Source organism: Mya arenaria, chromosome 11, assembly GCF_026914265.1.
Source record: "Mya arenaria isolate MELC-2E11 chromosome 11, ASM2691426v1".
Taxonomy (NCBI): domain Eukaryota; kingdom Metazoa; phylum Mollusca; class Bivalvia; order Myida; family Myidae; genus Mya; species Mya arenaria.
The window spans coordinates 47,086,250-47,096,560 of NC_069132.1; the positions used below are offsets into that span (position 1 = coordinate 47,086,250).

General features: G+C 43.5%; 2 protein-coding genes across 2 annotated transcripts in view; both read left to right on the forward strand.

Moving 5' to 3' along the window:
* LOC128208962 (N-acetylated-alpha-linked acidic dipeptidase 2-like) overlaps positions 1-3,169 on the forward strand; it is a 28,911-nt gene extending 25,742 nt beyond the window's left edge. The window contains exons 15-17 of the mRNA XM_052912713.1: positions 1,917-1,998; positions 2,437-2,529; positions 2,795-3,169. Coding sequence (XP_052768673.1) covers positions 1,917-1,998; positions 2,437-2,529; positions 2,795-3,002 — 383 coding nt within the window. The 3' untranslated portion in view covers positions 3,003-3,169. The remainder of the gene's footprint in view (positions 1-1,916; positions 1,999-2,436; positions 2,530-2,794) is intronic.
* Positions 3,170-7,573: 4,404 nt separating this feature from the next.
* Positions 7,574-9,655, forward strand: LOC128208591 (asparagine-rich protein-like). The gene has a single exon (XM_052912147.1). The coding sequence runs from the start codon at positions 7,574-7,576 to the stop codon at positions 9,653-9,655; it is 2,082 nt and encodes a 693-aa protein (XP_052768107.1).
* The last annotated feature ends 656 nt before the right edge of the window (positions 9,656-10,311 follow it).

Sequence of the window (10,311 nt, forward strand, 5' to 3'; positions counted from 1 at the left end):
TATCGGTGTACCTCGCCGGGACTAAAGGGCCTAGAACACACTACCGGTGTACCTCGCCGGGACTAAAGGACCTGGCATACACTACCGGTGTACCTCGCCGGGACTAATGACCTGGCATACACTACCGGTGTACCTCGCCGGGTCTACACACTACCGATGTACCTTACCGGGTCTACACACTACCGATGTACCTCGCCGGGACTAAAGGGCCTGTCACACACTCGCCGGGACTAAAGGGCCTGTCACACACTACCGGTGTACCTCGCCGGGACTAAAGGGCCTGTCACACACTACCGATGTACCTCGCCGGGACTAAAGGGCCTGTCACACACACACTACCGGTGTACCTCTCCTGAACTAAATGACCTGGCACACACTACCGGTGTACTTCGCCGGGACTAAAGGGCCTGGCACACACACACTACCGGTGTTCCTCGCCGGGACTAAAGGGCCTGGCACACACTATCGGTGTACCTCGCCGGGACTAATGGGCCTGGCACACACTACCGGTGTACCTCGCCGGGACTGAAGGACCTGTCACACACTACCGGTGTACCTCGCCGGGACTGAAGGGCCTGTCTCACACTACCTGTGTACCTCGCCGGGACTGAAGGGCCTGTCTCACACTACCGGTGTATCTCACCAGGACTAAAGGGCCTGTCACACACTACCGGTGTACCTCGCCGGGACTAAAGGGCCTGTCACACACTACCGGTGTACCTCGCCGGGTCTAAAGGGACTTTCACGCACACTACCGGTGTACCTCGCCGGGACTAAATGACCTGGCACACATTACCTGTGTACCTCGCCGGGACTAAAGGGCCTTTCACACACACTACCGTTGTACCTCGCCGGGTCTAAACCTGAGCACACCATTAACGACGGCAAGAAAATGGGCGGAGCTCCGTCGAGAAAGCACTTGAAAAACCACAACTGGCCGTAGCAATACCGATAAAGTACCGGCGGAAGGGATAATGCACTTCCGAAATACCAGTTTTCTGTCACCGATGGTATACCGAAGCGCCGCCCCTGTTGTACCAGACTTACAGCGGAGTGATACCGTTGTGCTGCCGTACTAGTACCGAATCCCGAAAATCGCCAATTGTGTGCTCCGGTATAGCACCGGCGAGCCATTAGGCGTGACAAGCCCTTAAGGTTGAACCAATATCATGTTTAAAACACACGAAACAAGAAAGGCAAAACAAACACATGAGACAAAATGCTACAACAAACAACACACAACTATCACACTATCGTATTTGACACATGCTGGCTAAGTAAGAACTCATGCAAGTCAATGAAATAGAAAAGGAGCGCATCTCCTTCCCATCCCATCGTGGACTTTAAGTTAACAATGCTGACGCATTGTCCAGTCGCATATAACTGCTATTGCATAAACTGTAAAATGTAGTCGAGCCAATTCTGTATCAGTTTATGCTAAAATACATTCATCTAAAATACATTATTTCAAAAACATGTCGAATATTTTACCACCTTCCTCTGTGTGTCGTTAATCATAAAGGAGTGTGGGTAACGAAACAATATTGCACCAGTCAATTGTAACCACGGCCCCCCAAGGTCCGTGGGTATACCGGGGATAGCCGGGGAAATGGGCCGTGTTTTTACCTTTCCGGTGACTCCACGGTGCCGAGTGAATGCGGTGGTTATGTCTTCGCACCAAATATAGCGGGGAATGAGCATTACCTAGGGTCCCTGGGGTGTGGGGACATTTGGCGGGGATTTTACTTCCAGTTCGTCCCCGCAGGACGAGGATTTTACCCAGGCTTGGCTGGACCGTAGTTCGAGGTCCCCGCTATTCCCCGGACCTGGGGGGAAGGGGGTTACAAATGACTGTTGCATAAGAAACCACACTTCGTATTCCCTTATGCAATCAAAATGTGTTGATCTTGTTGTAGATTTACTTAGAGGAGCGGTCAAAAATTTGACAAACACAGTTGAACGCTTTGAAAACAAGTTGGAGGAGGTTGATAAAACTAAGTAAGTACTCTTCAAATTTTGATCAATATATAACTATTAGATTATGTATTGCCATTGATGTATTGGCCAAGGTCATGGGGCCGGAGGGAAAAACTAGCACATAGCTCTCAATGAAAGTGGGCATTTATTTAAAATGCCATAAAATTATGTAACACATTATTATTGTGTTATAAGTAAGCTTAGATAGAAAAAAGTTTTGTTTTGTGCCAAAATCTCGCTTTATCACTTCGTTAAATTACTTATCATAAATTGTTTTATTAAACGGTAACTTATTAAATATCCTATAATCTTCGTATGTTACATTACCATTATAACACGGTCAAATACGCCTTCGATTACTCGGAGAACTTGCAAAACGCTCTATTCACTCGAATTTAATTCTACTTCAACATGTTTGACTACCATTTATTATGTATACATGTAGTTCATTTTCTTCAGTCCCTATGTGGTACGGCAAGTTAATGACCAGTTGATGAATATAGAAAAAGCGTTTATAGATCCAAACGGTCTACCCGGCAGGAAGTACAAACAGTGAGTGAATGTTTGAAAATAAGTAGTTCTACTTTTTATAAACTCTTTCAATTAAATCTACACAGTGGACCTTTTTGGCCGTATACATCATACGAATAGTCCCGGACGGTAGTTGTCAGATGTTTTTACACTACATGCTTAAGAAAAATCAAAGAATATCATTTTGAAAACTTGGTACACTAGCAAACGTAGTTAAACAATAACATACTATTATTATAAAATATTTATATTCTATGCATTTAACATAATAACATCTTGTTTTCAGTCATCTGTTATTCACGGAAAGCAGCGTTGATAACTACGCTGGAAGCAGCTACCCTGGACTCTCGGACGCCCTCACGCGCATCGTGCACGGGGACAACGCGACGCAGCAGTGGGAGGTCGTTCACAAACACTTCTCCGTTTTACTATTTGTTCTTCAGTCAGCACAATCCGTCATCAGGGACGTTTCAAACTTCATGTACAGTTACTGACCGCTCACTAAACATGCACAAACCCTCCCACCCGAGCATATATAACTTTAAGTAGCGTTATAGTTAACGTCACATACACCATTTACAAATTTTGATGCCTTATCATTTTGCTTACAAAGGCATTGCTTGATGATTAAAACTATACCAAATAAATTACCAAAACTACATCAGTTTTATTATTGCTTTATAATTTCAAGTCAAACCCGATGTGAACGACCAATTTTGCAATATTCGAGGTTACAGACCACTAAATAATATTCCTATATATATACTATAGTCAATTGACCAATTTGCATGCAAGATAACACTGATTTCTAGTGCTTCACGAACCCCAACACCACATATGGGGAGACAGGTCCACGTGTATACTTACCATTAAACAGCGTTGGAAAAAGTTACGTTTAATTAATCAAGTTAAAATTGGTTGAACGTTACCACAGTGTTTTCGGTAAAATGACAATATCTGGTGTACGAGGACAAACAATGAGTTGGAAATGTAAACAATAAAAAGTAGATCAAGCAGATCCAGCATGTTCACTCTGATTTCGAAATCACAAACCATTCAGCTTCAAAACCCATAAATATGGAAGGTATAACCATGCTTTGATATACTGTCATGTGGCAATTAAGAGAACTAAGGGATGTAACAATTAGTAGGCTCTTCCGATTCGGTGTAATTCAACCTCCGAGGCCAAAAAGCATGTTAACCATAGCCTTATCATAAACTGAGTCATTGCGTATCAATAAATGGACACCTTGAAAGGGTAATGAATGTCTAATACCAACAGCCACTGGTTCAGTTACAAATTCTGAGGTTAAATGAACGTAATGCAGAGGCATTCTACTCCCTGAATAGGGGGGACACTTGCTCCAGAAGTGGTCTTCACAGAAAAAGAATATGAGGGTTGTCTCAAAAATCCATGACAATTGATATTAAAATATTCTAACGTCATAGTGTAACAAAACTTCACAAACTATTTAAATATTACATTTTTGAGTATAGACTTCACATTAAAAACTCAAACTTTGCAAATCTAAAGTTCTAGAAAAGCGACATAGCTAATTTATAAAATGCACTCTTCAACTCATTTTCATTCACACACTATTTTAAACTGTTTGAACTTATCTCAGTTTCACATGTTTTCTTTATTATTTGTGTGAATTTAAATTTTGCCAGCAACAAAATCCTTATTGCATTCCGTAATTTACGACGAATCTCCTTAATAAGACGGGCATAGGCTGGTCGTGTAATCTTGTTCCTTATAATACAACAATCTATACCAGGCACAGGAAGACGTCTTGAGATAACTGCACAGCTATATGCGCACAACTCGCATTGACCGACGTCTCAATGTTAACTTATCTCGTAATCCTGGCGTCGCTGTATGTTGGAACAGAATACTTCTGGCTTGATGGAAACGATCTTGTTGGAGTGTTTGCTAAATAGGATGTTCCATTCGCCAGTTTGTCACATATGGTTATCATAAAAAAATGTAGAACAAATATCTATTTCTGAACAAAATTTATTTCAGATGCATAATGATACAATGGCATTAACCTCAAGTTCAAAACGGCATCAGCCATTTTAAGGACACACTATTCTGACCGTGCAGCCGTCCTCCTCGGTGTCTATCTTACATCCAGGAGGTCGAGCAAATACGCCCGCGTGGATTCCATACCTGGCGTACAACAACATCGATATTTAAAGTTAATTTCTGGCTAAAAGCATTTGTTAAATCATGAAGAAGCCGGCTTATTTAATATACAGAATGAGCTCATAATGATCTAGTCATGTAGGAAAGCCATACGAAAGCTGCATCTATTCGGTGTATTATCGCCACGTTCATGAACTATGGAGTGCACCATGTCGCGTGTTCTAGATAGTTAACAGTTCAACTTTCCTCAAACGTTAAGGGTTGGCATATTCTTTTTTAATTACATCAGTAATGTAAGAGATAGTCGATCGGGATATATTTCGTACCAAAACCACTTTTCTAAAGCCTATATATACTGACCCACAGCAGGACAACGCAGCCCCGCCCGCCTCGCCGCGATAACCCTCACATGTACATCGCTCGCACTTGTCCGGATATGTGACCTGTGTGCCAATATCTACCAGGGTTCCGTTCGCCAAGGCGCACTGTCTGCCCAACGAGGGATCCGGTGCTTAAAAGAACGGTAAATATGAGGCGTTGTATCATGATTAGTTAAACACGGGCTTTTCGCAATTGTCCATGTATGCGACTACTGTACCAGCATCCAGAGGTGTCATCCATCGAGGCAAACTGTTTGATCAATGAGGGTTCCGGTGTTAACCATTTTTGTTTTGTTTTATAACAAAACCTCGATGTCTTTCTGCTGGTTAGTTATGTCGACGTAGCCGGCATTTATTTGTAATTAGGGTTCGTTTGTGCCAAGTAACCACTGAAACAATAGCATAATATCCTAGATATTTTATTATAACAATAATGTGACTGGTCACTATAAAATCAGATTGGCAAGTGCAAAGATTAACACACTCGACACCTGATGACCAATCACGCGTGACAGGTTAGTATGAACAATGGTATTGTAATATAATGATCACAGGACACCTAGGGCGGAGTTACAGTTGGACCAAGGTAAGGACAAAAGTAGAAATATAGGAAATAAGAATAGTTGGAATACCATGGTTGTCATAATAGAAAGACTCCCGACTAAATGTAAACTTAATATATTTTATTAATTTATTCAATACAATCAATACACGTCCTGTGACAGTTAGAAATAGTAAAGACAGCTATGAGAACCTGTTTTCTTTTATAAAAATCTGATATTGAGGAAACCTTATTGGAAAGTGGTTGGTTCACATCTATGTTTAGACGGAGAGAAACTTTAACATGCAGTTTTATTTTAGACATATAAAGTCAACCATTGATAAAGCTTTCGATCCCAAATTTATCCTTAATACTTCCATTTACACAATAAAGATATGATCGGTAAACATGTGGATGCCACCGGAACAGCCTAATAAGGTGGGTAAACATGTGTATGTCGTCTTATGACCGGAACTGTATTATAAGGTTGGTAAACATCTGGATGCTGTCACTTATGACCGGAACTGCCTTATTAGATCTGTAAACATGTGGATAGCGTTACTAACGACTGGAACTGCCTTATAAGGTCGGTTATCATGTGGATGCCGTCACTAATGACCGGAACTGCTTTATAAGGTCGGTAAAATTGTGGATGCCGTCATTTGACCGGAACTGTCTTAAAAGGTCGGTAAACATGAGGATGCCGTCTTATGACCGGAACTGCCTTATAAGGTCGGTACACATGAGGATGACCGAACTGCCTTATAAGGTCGGTAAACATGTGGATGCCGTCTTATGACCGGAACTGCCTTATAAGGTCGGTAAAAATGTGGAAAACCGGAACTGCCTTATAAGGTCGGTAAACATGTGGATGCCACCGTAACTGCCTTATAAGGTGGGTAAGCATGCGGATACCGTCTTATGACCGGAACTGCCTTATAAGGTCGGTTAACATGTGGATGCCGTCACTTATGACCGGAACTGCCTTATAAGGTCGGTAAACATGTGGAAAACCGGAAGTGCCTTATAAGGTCGGTAAACATGTGGATGCCACCGTAACTGCCTTATAAAGTGGGTAAGCATGTGGATACCGTCTTATGACCGGAACTGCCTTATAAGGTCGGTAAACATGTGGATGCCGTCTTATGACCAAAACTGCCTTATAAGGTCGGTTAACATGTGGATGACGTCATATGACCGGAACTGTCTTATAAGGTCAGTAAATATGTGGATGACCGGAACTGCCTTATCAGGTCGATAAACATGTGGAAGACCGGAACTGCCTCATAAGGTCGGTAAACATGTGGATGCCGTCATATGACCGGAACTGTCTTATAAGGTCGGTAAATATGTGGATGACCGGAACTGCCTTATAAGGTCGATAAACATGTGGAAGACCGGAACTGCCTTATAAGGTCGGTAAACATGTGGATAACCGGAACTGCCTTATCAGGTCGGTAAATATTTGGACAACAGAAACCAAACAAGCAAGACCGAGAATAACCACATGCAACGTAGCAGTATTCCTGGACAACAGAAACCAAAAAAGCAGGACCGAGAATAACCACATGCATATAACCTCCAACGTAGCAGTATCCCTGGACAACAGAAACCAAACAAGCAAGACCGAGAACAACCACATGCAACGTAGCAATATCCCTGGACAACAGAAACCAAACAAGCAAGACCGAGAACAACCACATGCATATTACCTCCAACGTAGCAGTATCCCTGGACAACAGAACCAAACAAGCAAGACCGAGAATAACCACATGCATATTACCTCCAACGTAGCAGTATCCCTGGACAACAGAAACCAAAAAAGCAAGACCGAGAACAACCACATGCATATTACCTCCAACGTAGCAGTATCCCTGGACAACAGGAGCCAAACAAGCAGGACCGTGAATAACAACATGCATATTACCTATTACCTCCAACGTAGCAGTATCCCTGGACAACAGGAGCCAAACAAGCAGGACCGTGAATAACAACATGCATATTACCTCCAACATAGCAGTATCCCTGGACAACAGAAACCAAACAAGCAAGACCGAGAACAACCACATGCATATTCCCTCCAACGTAGCAGTATCCCTGGACAACAGAAACCAAACAAGCAAGACCGAGAATAACCACATGCATATTACCTCCAACGTAGCAGTATCCCTGGACAACAGAAACCAAACAGACAAGACCGAGAATAACCACATGCATATTACCTCCAACGAAGCAGTATCCATGGACACCAGAAACCAAACAAGCAAGACCGAGAATAACCGCATGCATATTACCTCCAACGTAGCAGTATCCCTGGACAACAGAAGCCAAACAGGCAAGACCGAGAATAACCACATGCATATTACCTCCAACGTAGCAGTATCCCTGGACACCAGAAACCAAACAAGCAAGACCGAGAATAAGCACATGCATATTACCTCCAACGTAGCAGTATCCCTGGACAACAGAAACCAAACAAGCAAGACCGAGAACAACCACATGCATATTACCTCCAACTTAGCAGTATCCCTGGACAACAGGAGCCAAACAAGCAGGACCGTGAATAACAACATGCATATTACCTCCAACGTAGCAGTATCCCTGGACAACAGGAGCCAAACAGGCAAGACCGAGAATAACCACATGCATATTACCTCCAACGTAGCAGTATCCCTGGACAACAGGAGCGAAATAAGCAGGACCGAGAATAACCACATGCATATTACCTCCAACGAAGCAGTATCCCTGGACAACAGGAGCCAAACACGCAGGACCGTGAATAACAACATGCATATTACCTCCAACGTAGCAGTATCCCTGGACAACAGGAGCAAAACAAGCAGAACCGAGAATAACCACATGCATATTACCTCCAACGAAGCAGTATCCCTGGACAACAGGAGCCAAACAAGCAGGACCGTGAATAACAACATGCATATTACCTCCAACGTAGCAGTATCCCTGGACAACAGGAGCAAAACAAGCAGGACCGAGAATAACCACATGCATATTACCTCCAACGAAGCAGTATCCCTGGACAAAAGAAACCAAACAAGCAAGACCGAGAATAACCACATGCATATTACCTCCAACGTAGCAGTATCCCTGGACAACAGGAGCCAAACAGGCAAGACCGAGAACAACCACATGCATACTACCTCCAACGTAGCAGTATCCCTGGACGACAGAAGCCAAACAAGCAGGACCGAGAATAACCACATGCATATTACCTCCAACGTAGCAGTATCCCTGGACAACAGGAGCCAAACAAGCAGGACCGAGAATAACCACATGCATATTACATCCAACGTAGCAGTACCCCTGGACAACAGAAACCAAACAAGCAAGACCGAGAATAACCACATGCATATTACCTCCAACGTAGCAGTACCCCTGGACAACAGGAGCCAAACAAGCAGGACCGAGAATAACCACATGCATATTACCTCCAACGTAGCAGTACCCCTGGACAACAGAAGCCAAACAGGCAAGACCGAAAATAACCACATGCATATTACCTCCAACGTAGCAGTATCCCGGGACAACAGAAACCAAACAAGCAAGACCGAGAATAACCACATGCATATTACCTCCAAGGTAGCAGTATCCCTGGACACCAGAAACCAAACAAGCAAGACCGAGAATAACCACATGCATATTACCTCCAACGTAGCAGTATCCCTGGACAACAGAAACCAAACAAGCAAGACCGAGAACAACCACATGCATATTACCTCCAACGTAGCAGTATCCCTGGACAACAGGAGCCAAACAGGCAAGACCGAGAACAACCACATGCATATTCCCTCCAACGTAGCAGTATCCCTGGACAACAGAAACCAAACAAGCAAGACCGAGAATAACCACATGCATATTACCTCCAACATAGCAGTATCCCTGGACAACAGCAACCAAACAAGCAAGACAGAGAATTACCATATGCATATTACCTCCAATGTAGCAGTATCCCTGGACAACAGGAGCCAAACAAGCAAGACCGAGAATAACCACATGCATATTACCTCCAACGTAGCACTATCCCTGGACAACAGGAGCCAACAAGCAAGACGAGAATAACCACATGCAACGTAGCAGTATTCCTGGACAACAGAACCAAACAAGCAAGACAGAGAATAACCACATGCAACGTAGCAGTATTCCCTGGACAACAGAACCAAACAAGCAATACCGAGAATAACCACATGCAACGTAGCAGTATTCCCTGGACAACAGAACCAAAAAAGCAGGACCGAGAATAACCACATGCATTATACCTCCAACGTAGCAGTACCCTGGACAACAGAAACCAAACAAGCAAGACCGAGAACAACCACATGCAACACGTAGCAGTATTCCTGGACAACAGAAACCAAAATAAGGCCAAGACCGAGAATAACCCCATGCATATTGCCTCCAACGTAGCAGTATCCCTGGACAACAGAAACCAAACAAGCCAAGACCGAGAATAACCAAATGCATATTACCTCCAACGTAGCAGTATCCCTGGACAACAGAACCAAACAAGCAAGACGAGAATAACCACATGCATATTACCTCCAACGTAGCAGTATCCCTGACAACAGAAGCCAAACAAGCAAGACCGAGAATAACCACATGCATATTACCTCCAACGTAGCAGTATCCCTGGACAACAGGAGCACAAACAAGGCAAGGACCGATGAATAACCACATGCATATTACCTCCAACGTAGCAGTATCCCTGGACAACAGAA